This window comes from Rattus norvegicus, chromosome 7 (assembly GCF_036323735.1).
Source record: "Rattus norvegicus strain BN/NHsdMcwi chromosome 7, GRCr8, whole genome shotgun sequence".
Taxonomy (NCBI): domain Eukaryota; kingdom Metazoa; phylum Chordata; class Mammalia; order Rodentia; family Muridae; genus Rattus; species Rattus norvegicus.
In genome coordinates this window covers 52,235,101-52,255,185 of record NC_086025.1, presented here as the reverse complement: position 1 = coordinate 52,255,185, position 20,085 = coordinate 52,235,101, and the positions used below count along the sequence as shown (strand labels likewise).

Below are 20,085 nucleotides of genomic sequence, written 5' to 3'. Positions count from 1 at the left end.
AAGGAGAAAGGAGGAGGTGGAGCGAGTAGATCAAGATGGAGTCTATGGAGGGGAGGAGGATGGTTCGGATTTAGGTGAACTTGATCAATTTTGTCTTGTCTAGGTGGGCGGTTTATATCTTTATCAATTGGCAGTGAATTTATTGTGTGAATGAATTGTGGATTGAGAATTTAACATATAAATCTAATTGCTAAATTACAAGTTTCTGGAACTTTGATTTACTGGGTTAAAAAGGACCGTGTGAGAAAGAAATGGCTAAGAGGCGGTTGGAGCATGCAGATCTGGTTCTGGTGCCCGGGTGGAGTGAGAACGCACAGGGCCCGCAAAACAAGGTGTGTGTGTGTGTGTGTGTGTGTGTGTGTGTGTGCCAGGCGTGATAACTACCACCTAGGGGATGGTGCAGAGAGGGAGGCTAAAAGAGAGACAGTCGGGAGTGGGCGGCTTGCAGACTGAGTAGCAAAGTAGCAGCTGGAGCAAGCGGATCCGGCTCACGGGAACTGATAGCAAATGATCTTTTTTATTTTTTTATTTTTTTTTTTTTACCGCAACACATGTGAGTTGGGAAACATATTCCGGATCCTTTCTGGGAAAACTGTGGTCTGTTGAAAGGTGTAGAGCAGACTCTGAGACAGAACACTTGGAGTCCTCGTCAGAGAAGAGGCATGAATTACTGAAAGCAGCTTCACTGCAGGAACTGTATCATCTGCTGTGCTTGAATATGGTGCCATGTGGAACAATCGCCGTGTTGTACAGATGGGCTGCAGCGATTCACTCTTGAGCATGACAGACTTGGAGGAAACGGCAGTGCAAACGGTGGTTCTCTTAAAGGTGCACGTGACACTGCCTAGTTGCACTCCCTCCATTCTTTTGACCATTATCTTTGTTACTGTCGTCATTGCCCTTGTCCTGGTCACCATCCTATTGGAGTGACACTGAGGGGAAAACCGAAGACTATTTAGTATATTTACCAGGTTTTTAAAAAGCCACATTTAAACAACAACAACAACAACAACAACAACAACAACAACAACAACAACAAAGTAAACTACATCGTCAAATCCGAGGCAGGGCCATTGTTTCTCAGACATGTCTATCGGGATTGTTGCTTAGGATTTAAGATAATTGTTCGGTGTAGAGTTCTTTCTAGTTTACCTGTCATTGCCAGAGAAAGGTAGCTACTCTAATTGTAGAGAAGGCAATCTGAATTTAGATTTTTTGAAGCTTCATTGCCTTTAACGATGTCTCTGTGTGGCGCACTGTTCCTACTCCTCTATGCAAAAGAAGACGGGTTAGAAGACAGAGACGTTTTTCAAAGTCAGATGCTCACATCCTGGCTTCCCTCCTTTCCAGGCTTCAAGTGAGGCATTTAAATCTTGAGACCAGGAAAAGAACGATTGCTGGAGGCCCATTAGTACCTCCACTTCAGGAGCAGTTTAAGCGTTTAGTCCAGAGAACGGAGGCCAATAGTGATCAAGACACACCAGACAGAGGAGACCGCTGAATGGATGATGAAGGGCGGTAGGCAGGGAACTCCTTCCTTCCTCTGTCTCAGGAAGTGCTGCTTTAGTTATCTGTCATGGAAGGAGCAGAGTACGGGAAGACAGTTTACGTTTTGAATACGTTCTCATGGTAGGGTAGATGGTGCTCCCGAAAAATGAAATAAGGAGAGAAAGGAGAGGAAAGAAAAGAAATGTAAATAAAAAATAAAACACTTGCTGTATACGATGTCAAACTACAGTGTTTATAATGTTTAAAATGGGCACATGGGCTATATAGAAGCACAAGGGCGAACAGCGATTCGATGTCTATAGGATATCAGGGGGATGGATCTACTCTCCCATATGTTTTTTATTAGTTCTTTGAGAATTTTGTTTGTTTTCTCTCTCTCTCTCTCTCTCTCTCTCTCTCTCTCTCTCTCTCTCTCTCTCTCTCCCTCTCCCTCTCCCTCTCCCTCTCCCTCTCCCTCTCCCTCTCCCTCTCCCTCTCTCTCTCTCTCTCTCTCTCTCTCTCTCTCTCTCTCTCTCTCTGTGAGTGTTTCAGTCACATTCTCTTTTCCCCTCTCCTCCCAGATCGACTCTGCCATGTGATTGATTGGCACCCTGTAATTAGTTTATCTTACCTTCCACAGTTAATGATATCCTTACTAATTCCAGTGAGTGTTCCTTTGCCTGCTTGACTAACCTTGGACATTGGGAGCTTTAGAAAGTAATAACGAACACAAAATTGACATTTTTGAAATGCTTCGCTTTCAAATAGTTTTCAGACTTAGGGAAAGTTGTATGAGCAGGTGCCCTCCTCCTGGAGATAGTACTCAAGTTGCTGCCTGTGCTTCTAATGAAATTCCCTTATGGCAAAAAAGGTCCACAGTTGTCCTTGGTGGCATTCTTATAGCGATGCACAACTTACCACTTTCCTAACTACAGAGGGCAACAGCAGCTGAGCGTGCTTGGCTTGAGTCCCTTGACCTCATTCTGACCCCACTCCTGTAGGTGACATTTTCTTTCTCTAATTCTATGTAGTCTGAAGAACTCACCTGAGTAAATGTGCCCCTCATTCATTCTACGAGTAATGATTGTTTAAAAAAAAAAACACAAAGGACGCCAACTCAGCACCACACATTGGCTTCCCACCTTCCTTCACTCTGGTACACACCATACAATTTCACTTAGCTTGTATGACGATGATTTGAAAGGTCACTCATTTCACTGAAATTTCCATTATCAGGTTGTTTCTCCTGATTGCATTTTTCTGGGGGGATCTAGATGTTGGAGAACTGATGTGGAATTCTGTCTGTCCATCACTTGGCCTATAATGCTCTTTGGTTTTTTCCTTACTCCAAGTGTTAGCTATGATCTCTTGATTCAGATGGCGTCTGTTATGTGTCTCCATTATAAACTTAAAACTTTCTTTTGATCAGTAATTAATAAAAATATTTGTGTTATAATTTGAGAGTTCAAATTCTAATTTCCAATTTCACTAAGCCAGTACTTTTAGAATCTTTGATATCTCGCCCGAATTTATTGTCATTACTGAAGAACCAGACTTTTCTGATTTCTGTTTATTTATTTACTACGAGCAGGAATTCATATTCCTATTCCTATTCAGCACTTCCTATTCATTACATGGTTTATTAACCTCTAATCTTATTATTTCTTCTTCATTTTGTGGGTGTATGTAGATGTACATGAACATTTGTGTGTACAGGCACAGGTGAACATGTATGTGGCCATGTGTGGGGACTGGAAGACCACTTTACGTGTTTGTTTTGTTCTTTTGTTTTTGGTTTTCTTTTAGTTTTGTTGTTGGTGGTGTTGTGTTGCGATAGAGTCTCTCATACCGTCCTGGGCTTCACTAATTATACTGGTTAGGTTAGACTGGCTGGTCAGCAAGCCCGAGGGATCCTCATGTCTCTGTCTTTCTCACGCTGAGATTACAAGCAGGTGCCAGCTCATCTGGTGTTTGGTATCATTCTGGGATTGAACTCGGGTCTTCAGGCTTGTGTAGTTTTCCTGACTGATATGTCTCTGACCCTTCACTATAAACTGCGATGCTCAAGTTGTTTCCAGTTTTATTGCTGGGAGTTTTTTCAAGAAACTTTCATGTACCTCTTGTCAGGTTCTCATTATCTTTAGACAACATTCATACTCTTATTGCCACATGGATGTTTAAAGCTCCCTTTGTCCTTGTTCACTGTTGGAAGCTCTGCAGTGCTTCGGTTTCCTCTGGTGGAGAGATACTTAGAAACCAAGACTTGGGCAGCAAGTCTGATCACTGCTGCTTAGTATCATTGTTGCTGGTTGTCCCAATATATATATATATATATATACATATATATATACATATATATATATACATATATATATACATATATATATATACATATATATATACATATATATACATATATGCTTACCCACAGAGGTCCAGACTTATTTGCATGTTATACATTTGTCTGTGTATGCATATAAAGAAACAAATACCTACAGATATGTTGCTCAGTGTACAGTGGGGTCATTTCTTGATACATTCACTGTAAGTTGATAATAAATTAAACATGCATTTCTATTCTTCAGCAACCAAACAGTCTTAGCCCAGCCCTCTGATAGGGCATCAACTGTCTTCTCTCGTAGTGTGTCTGTATGGGAACTTCAGCTCACTGCTGCTGTTTAGTATCACAAATGTGCCATGAACTGCATAGTGTTAGTCTGAGAAGAAGAATGGAGCTAGACAAGTGATTTCTATCGATGTGCATTATTGCTTTGGTAGCTCTATAAAGTTGAAAAAATTAAGTGGAATCTTAGTAATCTATCTATTAATGATTTCTTTACCTATTATCAATCACTCTATCATCTATCTGTCATCTATCTCTTTATCTATTTTTAAACACTTATTATCCATCTATCATTTATCTATTGATCTATCATCCATTATCTCTTATCAGTCACCTATCATCTGTCTATTTTCTATCTCATCTCTTTATCTCTTATCAGTCACCTCTGACCTATCTATCATCTGTCTGCCTGTCTATTTATCTATCTACCTATCTATGTATTATCTATTATCTATCATCTATCTCATCTCTTTATCTCTTATCAATCACCCATCTATCATCTACCTCTTTATCTTTAACCAGTTATCTATGTATCATCTATCTACTATCTCTCATCTATCTATTTATATCTACCTATAATTTTATTAATCACCTATCATGTATCTATATCATCTTTTTAATCTCTTATTAATCACCTTTTATTTTCTATCTTTCATATGTGTCATCTATTTTTCATATGTTTTTCATCTGTTATTTATATATCAATCATATGTCTGTGATCTATCATCTCTCCATTTATCATATCTCTATCAATACTTTTATTTACTCTTCCAGTTCTATAGGGTTCCTATGAGCCCACACCTTTCCAGATTTGAACCTTTTCCAGAACAAAATACTGGATCCCAACATGTACCAGTTGTCATCTTGCATAGCTTCTAACTCACTTGGGAGCCTTGCTTGTCAGCCTTGTCTCCATGGGCTATGACGGAGAATAAGGCAGGGATGTCTATCATGTTCAAACTGAACTGTGTATGCTGACTTGCTTTGTAGGCTTCATATAGGCACAGACATCGAAAGGAATGTTATTAAAACAGAAAAGCCACATTGTGTGAGGATTTTATTTATTCAACTTCAGCTAAAAATATAGAAAAATATCATCTCTGCTGTAGCCTCTTTATACCTGTCTGTGTATACACATTGCTGTGTGAAAAGGAATACACAAATTTGTGATTTACTGCATTTTTTTTTGTGAGCATATATTTTAGGGCGGATTTGACCATATGTGCTGCTGCTTTTATACACGCACATCAGAATCCAACATTCTGTGAAGTATGTCACTAGGGAATGGTTTACATTGTCTCAACATACAGTCAAATTAACCCCCTTGAAAAATACATTATTTTGGTTTCCAGAATTGAAAATTTAAGGATCAGACATGAATTCTTAGTCTATTGTTTTATTTAAGGAGAAATGATATAATTTTTTTATCTGCTTATATCTTTTTTTTTTTTTCGGAGCTGGGGACCGAACCCAGGGCCTTGCGCTTACTAGGCAAACGCTCTACCACTGAGCTAAATCCCCAACCGAAGTCTGCGTCTTGACAAATAAAAAATAACATTTTGCTAGCAATTAGCAGGAGCCAAGAACATGCTTACAAAATATATAGAGTCTGAATGTGCTGGACCAGGAGGAAGACAAAAGGCTTAGATAAGAGAAGAAAAAACCAAATGTCAAATAAATTGAATGGAGTGGTAATCTAATCCATTCGATTTGGAGGAAGGACTTGATACAGACCTCCTTCTGTTTCTATGGGGGATGCTTTTAATTCTGGGACCAATGATATACGCTGTGTACGCATATGTTGACTCAAGCATTCTTAATATAAAATGCTCAAAATATAATGTGCTCATATATAAATGCAACATTTGCATACAACCTCTGAATATCCTTTCACATATTTGAAACCATCTGAAGATTACTTATGGTAGTTAGTGTGATAGAAGTCCCTAGATAGTTTCTAACACTGTGTTTTATAGGAAATATTGACATGAGGAAGCCTATGTATTCGATATAGACAGATGCATTTTGCCTTCAGTTGTTTTGAGTCACCAAGGCTGAATCTGTCTGTGACAGCCTATGTATAGAGAAGGCTTGTATATGTATATACCAGACTTGCTTCTTTTATGCACGCATGCTCTCGTCCTGAAGGAGCTTTTACCGTAAACACAAGAGCCACACCAACAGTTACAGTCCAGACCGACTCTAAAGGCTCAGTCTAGATTTGTCATTTCTGATGGCTGATGCTAAATTACATTCTATAAGGTTTATATCAGTTCAGCGAACTGGAAAGAAATGTCTACATGCAATTTTAAAGCCCCTTTCCAATAGTGTCTCACATATTTGAAAGGGACAATTTAGGACATTTTTTTAGGTAAAAATTAGATCTACTTGGGGTATTTTTCATTATTACCCTTCCTCTCTTGCGGTTGTTAAATAACCAAGAATGAGGTGGATGCTAATTCTCTGAAAAGAAGCTGGAGTGTTTTTTTCTCATTAGAGTTTTCTAGGTATTGATGGCCCAGTACTGGAGTCTCGGGGCATGGAGAGCAGTAAGTGCCATTTGTTTGTGTATCTGTTTGGCACTTATTAACTGTAGAAGTTTGGCGCTGCTGTGGGGTGAGTAATAATTCCTTAGAATCATGGAGGATCATCTGAAGCTCACACAGTCAGATGCTCATTTCATAACAAACTTCTCAGTAGATTACCAGGCTAGCAGGAAAAGACTTTGAGAAACATTATCCATTGCTTTTAAATAATAAAGCCTTACCCTCAGATGGAAAGCTATTGGCCATTGTTAACCTCTGGGAGAAAAAAAGAGTCGGTTTTCTTAAGTGTGATGGAGCAAAATGGATGTGATCAAAACACACTGTGTGAAATTCCCAAAGAAGTGTTAAAATATGTATAAAAATGCCAAGTAGAGGGACCCCTATGGATGAGTCATGGGAAGGACTGAAGGAGCTGAAGGGGATGGCAACCCCATAGGAAGAACAACATTATCAACAAATCCAGACCCCTTAGAGCTCCCAGGGACTGAGCCACCAACCAAAGAGCATACATGGGCTGGTCTGTGGCCCCCTTGGCACGTGTGTAGCAGAGGACTGCTTGTCTAGCCTCTAATCATGTAGAAACTTGATGCCCCAGGGAAGGGGGCTGGTGAATATGAGGTAGGGGTGAGTGGGTGGGTGAGTGGGAGAGCAGCCTCTCAGACTCCAAGGGGAGGAGAGATGGGGTGAAGAAGTTGGGGAGGAGTGACCAGGAGAGGGGCAACATTTGGACTGTATATAAAAACATTTATATGTATAAAAAAGAAAAACTTTATGTTAAAACATGAAAAAATTCAATAACTGTTTATAAAAGGAAAGAGATAAGCAAAGAAAGCCATAAGATTTACACTTTGTAGTGTGCTGGCTTGGGGAAAGAGTTGCTTTCTCTTGATAGTTAGACCCTTTGGTATTCGTGAGCTAATACTTAGTGAAGGTCCTGTTTCCCAGACTCTCGTAGCTACTGACAGACTTTCAGCCCATAAAGTTCTAAGCCAATGGCTTCTAGGGAAGCAGTGAGCCCTCTTGATAATCTCTGTGCTGCCTTCACTGGTGCTTTGAAATATTAATGAGAGCCACGTGGCTAATACAGAACGGTGTTCGGTTTTGGAACTGATTACTTGTATCTTGGAAATATCAACGTGCCTTTTCACGGTGCTATGGTTGGAATTGCTATTTTTCAAACTTTTCATTTCTTTAGGCTTGGTATTGTGTATCCCTTTACCTTGGACTCTTGGAAAAGAAGTGAAGAATCCTACGTTTCTGGAAAAAATTTAATGAAGTAGTTCATAACTGGAAACCCAGGCTTGGTCCTCTTTGGAGGTGCAGAAACAGACAGGAGGAGAAATTCGGGAATTCTGAAGCTCCCTAATTAAAGGCAGGACAAACAAGCAGAGACCGATGTAGTATGACTGCGGTCCAGACCACAACTCACTCTCTATTTTAATGTAATTCCACTCACCTAGCTAATACATACAAGGTGTTTCGGCAGCATTAACTTTTGAGCCGTAGGCAACCCGATATGAGGGCTCATTCTGCTCAATTCATAACATGGATTATGTTTTATAATATTGCTAAGACTTGATTATTTATACTTCCTGGAAGACGTAGCCGCTGCAACCGAAGGTTTAAAAGAGAATTGCTACAGAACACTGAACGTTAAACAGGGAACTACTATAGGTAAATCTCACCAAAATAAAGAAAAGATCCTATAATTGTGGTGCTAGAGTATCAATTTGGATGATTATCATCGGCTCTTTAATTTGACCAGTCCTGGCAAGGTCTAAAAAGGAGAGGGTGGCACGAGGAATTGCTCATGCATTTTGTTACAGTTCAGGGTAGACAGAGACTGATAAAACCCTTATGTAAACATAGGAAGCCCACATCTCCATTTTCATCTCCTTGTGTCTGTGTCTTCATAGATAGGTATAGATAAATAGGTCACACACATCCCCGTATATGACCTGATGATCATAGGAAGTGGTTATCAGCAATCATGTTAACCTCTGGACATACATTGACACAAAAAGCATCATTTGCTTTAAATGGGTTTGATTTTCTGTCTAGAAGACAAAATAGAACACAGGTAGCCATTCCTTACTGAGTTTACCTAGTTGAATGTTAGAACTTCTGAATATGAATCAATATTCATTACCTCCTAACATTGGAGGATTAAAGGAATAAATGGCCCTTAGAAACTGAAAATGAAATCCACAAGAAATGTCAAGAAAATATCTGATGCAGTCTCAGTTTCAAGAAGAACCGGAAGGCAAGCGTATAAGCCGTCGGACATTAAAGGAGAAGGCTGTGGCTAGCTAATGTGACCCAATTAATTTGGATCTGCTTAATTTAAATCAGTAACGGAGTAAGATAGAACGCAGTTCTGCTTCTTGGAACTTATTTCAAAGTCCTCATGGATGATAAGAATGTTATGAAAGTACAGAGATGAAATTTGTCATTGGATTAAGGCACTGCATCAGATGGTCATATCTCTTATTTGTCTTGACTGTGGCTGCTATTCCTCCAGCTGTGCACAGGAACAAGGAATTTTCTAGAGAAGACTATACAAAAGTTTACCCAGTTTGTGGTGAAAGAACACATACTTTTATTATTAAGGCTGAAATTGAAGCACAAGAGAATAATTGACAACATGTGGTCCTTAGGCGAGAGAGTGTCCCTTTGCTGATATATTTGTTTAGATGAAATTCCAAGCGACAGAACCTGTCCAGTGGTGGACATCGGAAGGTAGAATGGAGGAAGACAGATTCGTTGTTGCCATTTCAGGAAATCCATTGCTTTGTTTTTGGACCAAATTCCTGAGAGACTACGTTTGTCAGAACGTCAGGGAGAGATTCAAATATCCAAAGACTTCAAGATTAACGATTAAAATACCTTTCCCTGAGTTGGAAGTAACAACCTATCACTTACTGAGATAAAACATAAACGACCTCCATGTTAAAAATGACCAGGGAGTGAAATTCTGAGGGTTTGGCAGTATGACAAGTAGAATTTGACTATTTCTATAATCTGATTTTAGTAACTCTGTAAACATATTTAACTTCTTGTTGTTACTTATGCCTTAGCCACATAGATAACATTTAGATGATTGGTCAGTCTGCAACCTTGTGGCCATGCCTAGGAAAAATTACTTTCTGAATAATATGTTACAACCTTCAACTCTTAAAGTAGGGCAAGAGTTCAAATGCAAATATTTAGCTACTCAGGGTGTCAAGGTGACTGCTTTACATACTAGTTCCTCTTGTCCTCAAATGACTTCATCAATGCAATTTCAAAACGTGTTTCTCTACCACACACCACGCACCCATAGACACACATACAGACTTAGCTATAAAGACAGAATGTTCGGGTAGAACCATTCCTGTTTGTCTCACTAGATAAAAGATTATTATAGCATCTCTAATACATAGAGGATGTTAGGGAGCCTAACATCTTCCCTGTGTTTCTCAATTAAAAAAGACATCACCGCACACTCTCCTGCCTCTTTTCTTATTCTCTTTATAACTGGAGCATAATTTCAGAAGAAATCGAGTAAGGTAACTCAATGTAAATTCATTCAATCTGATGCCAGAAGTAAGTGCATACTGACTGAGTCAGATATGGGAGCTTTTAGAAAACAGGATTAGGCAGCACTTCAGAACCCCTATAATCAATTCCTATAGGCCACCATTGTAGAAATGATGATCACGAGTTAAGAAAAAACATTTTATCTTTCTTATGGAAAAAAAATCACCAGGTAGAGCTTGCCACTTATGCTATCCTAGATAAGTTTGATGATTATCCTGTAAATGAACATCGATTTTTTGTGTGTGTAGACTCCAATATTTTCAATCTCTGAGAAATTATTCTGGTGTCTTGAATGGATGATTGCAGAGTTGTGGCAAATATCTTTCAGTGAAGTGGCTGTTTCTTTTAGGGGAAAAAGGGGAGGGGGTTGGATAGTTTCACATCATTTACTATGATATTTTCTAATACTAGATTTAATACAGCAGAAAGATAGATAGATGGATAGATAGGGACCAGACTCCAAACTGAAGCCTCTCTTGTAAATATGTTACTATCTAACCCACAAGGTGGCACTAAAGAAAAAAGTGACAGAAATGAAAATCCCAGGCAAAGTTACTCACTAGATCAATTCTGCATTCTATTCTATTAAGAGAATTCATCCTATTTGGTGAGGTGATCATCCACATTTTAATATGGTAACAGCCCCAAATGTCTGCTGTCCGGTTACTTGTTTTCCCAGACTGATGTGGAGTGGAAAGTTTCTTTCAGTTCCAGAGACTGTCATTTTATCTTGTTTATTCATTTTTTTTAAATCACAAGATAAAATACAATAGGATAAGATAAAACGAAAATGAACACATCGGAAACTGGACCGAACCATCAGAAGGAGCAGAGCTGAGGGAAAAGCACAAGCGTCAGAAGCGCACTCATTCGCAAACTCCGGAACTGCATGAAAACACGAAGCTGGAAGCAGTAACAGCCAGGTAGAGGACATGGAGCAGCCACGTGGAGGACATGGAGCAGGCCTGTTCAGGGCATGTGAGTTCATGAGAGCACTGATCATGTAGGTTAGGAGGACCTTGTTTCCTTGGTCCTCCATCCTCTCCGGCTCTTACCATATTTCCACTTCCTGTTCTCCGGGATTCCCCGAGCTCTGAGGGGAGGGATTTGATGGAGACATCCCACGTAAGACTGAGTGTTTCAGGGTCAGAACTGGTTGATGCTCTATGTGTAGTTATTTTGAGCGAAGTTTTACTTTATTTCCTTTCCCCCAGGCACAGACTTCATACCTACTGTTTGGTCATAAACCACTTCTGGTTCTCTCTTCACCCCCATCTTGTACAGCGCTTAGTGTATTAAGTTTTTAAAAAGACCCAGCATATTTAACTTTAAAGAATTTCTAATAGATTGCTGTATTCGGGCTTTTGATATATATATATATATATATATATATATATATATATATATATATATATATATATATATCATTATAACATAGAATGATGTTTTAAATGTGTGTGTGTGTGTGTGTATGTGTGTGTGTGTGTGTGTGTGTGTGTCTGCATGATGTATATGGATGGGCATGTATGGCATGTCCGTGGAGGTCAGAGGAAAATGTTGTAGAATCAGTCTCACTTTTTCCCTCTGTGTGAGTCCCAGGGACCATTCTAAGACCAGCAGACATTCACAGCAAGCCCCTCTGTTTGAAAAACTGTCGCTTTTGTACTAGATAATGTTTCGTTGTTATTGTTGTTGTCTTGTTTTATTTTTAATGGCCAAGAAAAAGGTGTGTTAGTAAAAGTTCAGCAGTTTGACTTTCAAGAGTAACTCCTGACCCTGGGATTGGAAGGTACAGAGATGCTCTTCCTCTAACTTCAAAGCACGAGAGCATCTCTGAGCCTGGGTGAGGGCGTGGAATGTATGCTGTCAGAAGAGACTGCACAGAGAAAGAAAAGAACGCTATCACACTGGCAGAGTGTTCATAGGTAATTCTAAAATTAAAAAGAGGAGAATCATTACAGTCTTAGTGCCATGGGATGGGCAAGCCTGGGTGATTTCTTGCTTGTGTCTTTGAAGAGGAAATGATGGACCAGGAAAGAATGCTGTTCTTCATTTCATGATAAAAAGATACACAGGCTAACAATTGGAAGTATGTATCATAAAGAAATTCAGTGAGGTTTGAAAGTTAAGCAATATTAATTTTCACCACTATTACATTTGCTCACATGCACATACTCGAGTGTGTGCACACACATATACACACACATATTGAATCTTTGACCAGAATAGTAATTCTCCAAACCTATATACCATAGATTGTTATTAAAAGTATGAAGTCACTGTAGTTCAAATTTAGCTTCAAAGACTCAAACGCAGGTATGTAAGTCAAATACCAGTGGTATTTACATATGGAGATTAAATATGGAGAAAACCTAGATCACATTCTGAGATCAGATTCTAACTTCTCTTTATCAACCCATTTACAATGATCATTTGTACTAAAATATAAGGCATTTGCCTTGCTTAAAGAGCTATATTGCTAAACATTTATATACCATGTAAGGGACAATCTGTGATCCAGAAATATTTAAAGGGATAAATAGGATGTTTTATTAAATGAAAGATAGGGGATTAAAGTATTTAAAAGCTGCAAGAGTGGAATAGAAGAAAAGGGTGGAAGAATGAGTGAGGATGTTTTATACCTTTGTGTGACTTTACATTATTACCTGTAGGAGGGTGTCTTTGAGGTGGATTTCTTCATAGTTTAAAGAAGTCAGACACCATTTAAACCACACGATTTTGAGTTGTAATATAACTCCAGGCACGCTCTCTCTCTCTCTCTCTCTCTCTATATATATATATATATATATATATATATATATGCATATATATACGTGTGTGTGTATGTGTATATATATAGTATATTATGTATATATGAATGATGCATTCAAATGTCAAGATTCCTAAGATATAGACTGCTTATTTTGTATGAAAACAAATTCTAGTCAACTCTTCGAATCATATCCTCAACATAGGATGGATAATACTGTACTTTCCCCTCCTATTTTTCTCGTTGCTTCATAAAAGTGATTTCTTTTCTCAGGGTTCCATTGTATTTTAATTTATCCACATCATTTCATTCAGCAAACACTCTGATAACATTAAGTCATATGCAGAAACTGTCGCTTGGATCAGAGTAGAGTCCAAGGTGAGCTGGCTCCATTCTCAGGATCTCAACTATTGGTCCTAACACTGACCTCATCATTTATGTAACGAATGTCAGTTACACAGCTCGGTAGTTTACGCTGAGCTTATCTTGAAGGGAATGGCATGCCACAATCTTTAATGTTCAGGAGACAGAGGGACACTGCTTGGCTTTGAATTCCAACTGTGCCATTTACTAATTAACTGACTCTGCCCTCAGATGTTTAGCTGGTTTGAGCCTCAGTTTTCCTAATGGAAGAGGCAATAACACTGCTTATATGGTGGGCATTTTCATGACTCCATGAGCTAAAACAAGACACTTAGAGGAACAGTGGCGAGAAGCTGCTATTATTATTATTATTATTATTATTATTATTATTATTATTATTGCTTTCCCTCTCATATGCATCTAAAAGCAAGCATCTGAGAAACTTACATTTTTGGTGACTACTATTTTCATAAATTCACTATCCCATTTTTTTTCAAGTACTGGACAAAAGTCGAACAGAAAAATCTCCAGGAAGTTAACCGGTTAATTTCTGTCTGTAGACTTTGGTCTATATTATATTTGCGGCTTTCATAAATACACCATAAACATTTCTGTGATACATACTTTGCTTTTTATGGAGCCTTCTTATAGAGATCGCAAACCGAAGGGCCCAGAGTGAACACTGAAGAGTTTAAACCTAGCAGTAGAAACCCCCACAGAAAGACAGAACTTTCTTGAATACTTTGTGCTCTCCACTCTGCATGTAACACTGAATGCTGTTACAGGGAATTTTTTTACCATAGATTTCAGCAATCCTTCTTCTATTTTCCATCTAGAGAGGCTCATTTTGTACAGAGACTTATTCAGTTTTCCCTTCAGCACGGCTGCATGACTTCCTTAGGACTTGCAATATGTGCCAATGTACTGGTACATTAGATGTTTTATTAAAAAAAAACTTTAGCAGCTTTCAGGTGGTTTAAAAAGACATATTCAGATTCACGGGACCCTTCTATTCAGGCTGATGTCTCAAAAGTTGGACAGCCCACAGTTAAATCAAGGTATTAATTTTGTTTGGAAAACTGGAAGCTCCATTCCTTAAAGGTTCTGTCTTTTACCTTCAAGATCATGAGGAAGGTTCTGATAGAAAAGGTGACCCATTTTGGATGAAACTCTTCAGAGAAGACTCAGGGTAAATGTCATAAAACATTTAAACTTGTGGAATACAGAACTACCAGTAACTGTGATGTAGTATGGGTTCGCACAACTGGAGATGCTCATCCAATCAGCCCCATTTTGTATTTCAAAAGGCTGTTTTTCTGTTGCCACATGGGGGCGCCACTTCAGCTGGGGAGCAGAGTCTTCTGCCTTGCAGGGGTCTTTAGTTGTGTGTGGTCCTCAGAAACATATTCCTGCCCTAACCAGTCTTCTTGACAGCCAGAGGAGCAGCTGCTTTACTGTCTCCTGTGCACTAACTAGCCCGAACAGTTTTTATACTGTCATTTTCCTCCTTAAATTTTTAAATTGTATTTTATTTTGTGTGTGTGTGTGTGTGTTTGTGTATGCATGTGTGTGTTCATGTGCATGTGAACATGTGTGTGCATGTGTGTGGAGGCCAGAGGTGTTGTTCTTCAAACATGGTTCCCCTTTTATTTTATTTTGATAATTGTCTCTCATTGCCCAAGGACTTGCCATGTAGGGTAGACTGAATAGCCAGAGAGGCCCTGAACTCCCTCACCTCTGCTTCCTCCATATTGTAATTACAAGTCTATGCTACTATGCCCAACTGCAATAGGTCCTGGGGAATCCAACTTAGGTCTCTGTGTTTGCAAAGTAGGCACAATACTCACTGAGCTTGTCTCCCAAGCTCAAACTGTTTGTCCTTTATGGAGAAGATTAAAAACCTCTTGAGAACATGAGGAAATTAGCTCCTGAGAGCTGAAAGGTACCTCCTGGAACCTTTTGATATTAACACATCAAGAAACTGAGTTGATTAAGTGGGATAGGATAATAAAAGGTTGGGAAGGTTGAGTGGGGACCTTTGCTCTTTCTTCTGAGCTAAGCAGCTTCTGGACACGAAGAAGCTAACCGCACTTTCAGAGACTGAGTATGCAAGGACACTCAAGTTTTGCTTGTACATACAAATCAGTGTGGGGAGAAAAGGCAGTTCAAGTTTAAACGACAGAAGAGTAAAGACCATCATTGCTCCATGGAAGACAGTTCATTTTGATTATCAACAAGATCAAAGTGCAGATTGGATTAAAATCAACTTCTGGTGGGCTTCATGAATTTTAAACACTCAGCTTATATTCATTTTTACAAGTCCCCAGATCCAAAATATGAACACGATTTTAATGACATTTATTAGTTAAAGAAAAAAATCAGCATGAAGTTCTCGCAACAAAATGGTTCTTGCTAAGTGTCAGACACAGAGAAGGTGTCTCCCTTGTGAAGAACACTGCATGATTACAGCACCATAGTAACCAAACCTCTTTCTAATCAAGGGGCTTAATGCTAATGACAACTTTTAAACCAAGCATTTGTGGTTAATTCCTTCAATATTCCTCTTAGGTCCACAACCTGAAACTTTGCTTCTTCTCTATTGTTTTTGGTTTGCAGTCGGGTGAACATTTTCTTGGAGGATAATATAAAAATTTATTCCACCAATGCTTTTTTTCTCAGGTTCTTTACACTTTCAGAAATTTCAAAAGGAAAAAAAATCACTGTTCTATTAACAGGAGAGAAACAAATATTTACTTGATCTTTGATACTCAGTTTATTGGGTAAAACCACACTAAGTGGGGATCAATAAGCTAATAAGTTATGCCCACTTTATGTTAATAAACTTGAATTTGCTTCATTTATGTCTCAAAAACAATCCATTTGTTAATTCAGTCAGGAGAAACATTGCTAATCAAGTGATTTTTTTTTTTAATTGCAAAGGGTTTAAGTGTTACCTAGCAGTGATTTTCACAAGTAAACGGGAAGTAAGGGCCTTGTAGTCTTCATGACTAACATCATATTAGAGACAGAAAGCCTCAGAGGCTCCTTAGAGGACTGTTTCTTCATTAAACAGTGGTGCTTAGACTCTCAGGACTCATTCTAGAAGCTGCTAGTAATCTCTGTCCCTTAGGCCAGGATTCCTGAATGTCTAGATTAGAGCCCTGAAGTACTGAAGAATATGGTGGACTCGTTTAGGCCCAGGTGCTCTTTTGGCTGGCTAACTCGTATTTTCTAATTTTGGGGAAAACAATTTAACCCCTTAGCTCTCAACTCCTAAAACACACATAACTGGGTCCATATGAAAAGGCAAGAACAAAGACGCTTAAAAAACAGAGCAGAAAAAGTAACTAGAACAGAATGTGGCATTTCCCCTGGTCTGTTGCTGGCGGCCCACATACAACGTGCTTAAAAATACCCACCCTGGTACCTATTTTCATCATCATTTATGATGATGCAAGTGGACATTTAGAAAACATGGTGTTGAGCAAGGACTCCATCTAGGGATAAAGGGAAAAGAACTTCGGCAAGCAAGGCTCCCAGTTTAAAGTTCATGTTGTGTAATTGGACTCTTCTTATTGGCCAGGTTTTAACAATATTGTTTAAAGCCTGTTTTTTTTCAGTATGCCAAAGTTAATACCCCCCCCCTCCCACCTCTCTCTCTCTCTGGAAAATAACGATGGCTGTGAATTCTTTTTTTTTTTTTTTTTTTTTTTTTGGTTCTTTTTTTCGGAGCTGGGGACCGAGGCCGTGAATTCTTAAATGCAGTCTGGATTTAAAGAAACAGAAGAAACATGTAAAGAGACATTTCTTTCTTTCCTTTTTTTTTTAATCGACTGGACCAGTCATTAACTCTTTGACTGTTGCCTCCAAGGTGGCTGTCTTTCTCAAGCGTTGTTACCACTCTCTTGGCACATTTTGAAGTTTTGATAGCATGCCCCTCTACTCTAATCAAGAACTCCAACAAACTTCTGAGAGTCCAAGGGCAGCCAGCAGGCTATGCACTGCGCTTTGATGATCCTTGCTGTTAGCATCCATTGGGGTTCAGAACTGTTATAATGGAGTTTAAACACTGTCCATGATGAGGCAGGGGAGTTACAAAAAGTGATTGTGGCTAGGTGAAGGAAGAGGCTGACCAGTCACGTGATGTGTTGATATGCTGGCTGTCCTACTAAAACCCAAAGTCATGTGGCCTCCACCCCCAGTTTTCCTTCCACTCGCTTTTGAATGTTGTATTATAGACAGCGTGTTTTAATCCTTCCTCTAATCTAAAAATAAAATGTGTCCTATGGGGAATTGCTCTCCTGTCTTTAGTAGACTCTCCTGGTTCACTGCTAGCCATTATTCCAGACTGCACACCTGGCTACACTACACCAGTATAATATATGCAGTCAGGCTTTGGAGAATTTATTTCAATTTACATACAATCCTCCAAATCCTCTGGTGAGCTTGATGTGTGATCTGACACTGTCTCCGCAAGCAGGCTCTGCCTTTGCTCTTGATGCTAATAGCCCAAGGCTCCAGCGGTCCCTCTGGGGAACCGCAGTAGGGCTAAGGAGTCAGAAAAGGGGTGACTGCAGGCTTGTTGCGCTGAAGATTTACAGTATACTCTTGCAGGCAGCTCAGCAACCCCCTCTGTGGCTGTGGGTGTCTGGTGTGACAGAGCGGAGAAAAGCTCTCTAATCTCCCAGAGCCTGCCTCTGCCGCTAAACCTCTCCCCTCCCTCCTGCCTTCCCTTCCTCCTCGCTCGCTCGCTCCCCCTCTCTCCTTTCCGTTTCTCCGGGAGTTTCAGTCCCTGAATGCAGCTGGAGTATCCTTGGCAATCTAAACCCGAAGCCCGTGTACACACACACATACACGCACACGCGCGCACACACGCGCACACACATGCACACGCGCTGGCACACACGCACTGCACTTCAGTTCTCCCCCCCCCGCCCCCCGGGGACACGGCTCAGGCTCAGACCTTCATCTACCTGAAGTGGACGCCCGGGCCGGACACTTCTTCACTTGTCTTCTCTGGAGGGCAGAGCAATATCGGAACGCGGAAGGCTTGCTGCCCAGTCCGCAACCTCACGCCTTTTACCGCCACCACTGCTTAAAGTGTCCAGTGTGGAGAAGGCTTCTTCAGGACCGATGCTCCGCGGCCGTGGGACTTCCTCCGGCTAGCTTACTCCCGTCCTTTCCTTGGTCCTCTGCTCCATCCTCTGCTCTCCCACAGCGAGGTGGAAGGCACCAGCGCCTTCCGGGCTGCCGCCGCCGCCGCAACTGTTTTTGCGACCACATCCCACCCAGAAGACCGAAAGCTGCTGGAGTGCGGGGAGCTGGGTGAAGCCCTAACTTGCCCCCCTGTTCAGTCGCTCTCCCCAGCGCTCTCTGTCCTCCTGGCCGAGCCGCTGAGAGAGCTGCCGCCGCTAGCCTGGAAGAGTGCGGCGCCCGGGAGGACACGCGAGCCGCAGGCGCACAGGGGCGGGGGCGGCGTGTGCCCGGGCGCCCGGTGCTAGCCCGACGAGTAGCGCGCACCCGGCGAGCGACACGCTCCCCAAGTTGGGCGCGTCCCAGAGCTGGTTGCCCCGCTATCCGCAGCTGGTGTCTGGAGAGAGGCGGGGCTGATGGGGGTCGTCTCGGTCGTCACTAGCCTCCAGAGTCTGTCTTAAGAGAATCTGAGCTGGCCTTCCTAAGGTCCCAGCCGGCGTCGCGCCCTCCGCCCGCGTGCGGTCTCTGATGACTGCGCTGGAGGTGGCCCGGGTGGCCCGCCCGCTAGGGGTGTCGGAGGGGGCGGGGGAAGAGGAGGAGGCGGTGTGATGGCCCTGGACGGCGAGAGGGGGGAGCAAGAGGAGGAGAAGAAAAAGAAGAAGAAGAAAAAGAAGAGGAAGAAGAAGGAGGAGGAGGGGGCCGAGAAGAGCAGTTCACCGTTTGCGGCCACCATGGGAGAAGACGACGCCGCGCTCCGGGCAAGCGGCAGGGGGCTCTCGGACCCGTGGGCTGACTCGGTGGGAGTGAGACCCCGCACCACGGAGCGCCACATCGCAGTGCACAAGAGGCTTGTGCTGGCTTTTGCCGTGTCCATCGTGGCACTGCTGGCTGTCACCATGCTGGCCGTACTGCTCAGCCTGCGGTTCGACGAGTGTGGAGCGAGCGCGGCGATGCCGGGCACCGACGGTGGCCTCGGAGGCTTCCCTGAGCGTGGTGGCAACAGCAGCTACCCAGGATCTGCCCGGCGCAACCACCACGCGGGTGAGGAATCCTCGCAGCGTGAGATCGGCGAGGTGGGCACCGCGGGGACCCCGTCTGCCCATCCGCCGTCGGAGGAAGAGCAGGAGCAGTGGCAGCCCTGGACTCAGCTGCGCCTATCCGGCCACCTTAAGCCGCTGCACTACAATTTGATGCTCACCGCCTTCATGGAGAACTTCACCTTCTCTGGGGAGGTCAACGTGGAGATCGCGTGCCAGAACGCCACCCGCTACGTGGTACTGCACGCCTCCCGGGTGGCGGTGGAGAAGGTGCAAGTAGCGGAAGACCGGGCGTTCGGGGCTGTCCCGGTAGCAGGCTTTTTCCTCTACCCACAAACGCAGGTCTTGGTGGTGGTGCTGAATAGAACCCTGGATGCGCAGAGGCACTACAATCTGAAGATTATCTACAATGCCCTGATAGAGAACGAGCTTTTGGGCTTCTTCCGCAGCTCCTACGTGATCCACGGGGAGAGAAGGTATGGATGG

General features: G+C 41.7%; 1 protein-coding gene, 1 long non-coding RNA gene and 1 other non-coding gene across 6 annotated transcripts in view; 1 reads left to right on the top strand and 2 right to left on the bottom strand.

Annotated features, from left to right (window-relative positions):
- Positions 1-498: 498 nt before the first annotated feature.
- LOC120093589 (uncharacterized) lies at positions 499-18,480 on the bottom strand. 2 transcript variants are annotated; one of them, XR_010053306.1, is made up of 3 exons: positions 18,343-18,480; positions 1,153-1,571; positions 499-932 (listed from the first exon to the last, which is right to left on the bottom strand). It is a non-coding gene; the product is annotated as an uncharacterized LOC120093589 (long non-coding RNA). The 2 variants fall into 2 exon arrangements; XR_005486939.2 differs by lacking the exon at positions 18,343-18,480 and adding an exon at positions 7,877-18,021 and having other exon boundaries at positions 499-1,571.
- On the bottom strand, positions 5,561-5,639 carry Trnat-agu25 (transfer RNA threonine (anticodon AGU) 25). Its single transcript has one exon. It is a non-coding gene; the product is annotated as a tRNA-Thr (tRNA).
- Positions 18,343-20,085, top strand: part of Trhde (thyrotropin-releasing hormone degrading enzyme) — a 407,371-nt gene continuing 405,628 nt past the window's right edge. For 2 of the 3 annotated variants that reach the window (XM_039079684.2, XM_039079685.2), the window contains exon 1: positions 19,090-20,075. In XM_039079684.2, the coding sequence (XP_038935612.1) occupies positions 19,171-20,075 (905 nt within the window). In that variant the 5' untranslated portion in view covers positions 19,090-19,170. Of the gene's footprint in view, positions 20,076-20,085 lie in introns of all 3 variants that reach the window. The other variant, NM_001108991.2, reaches the window with a different exon arrangement.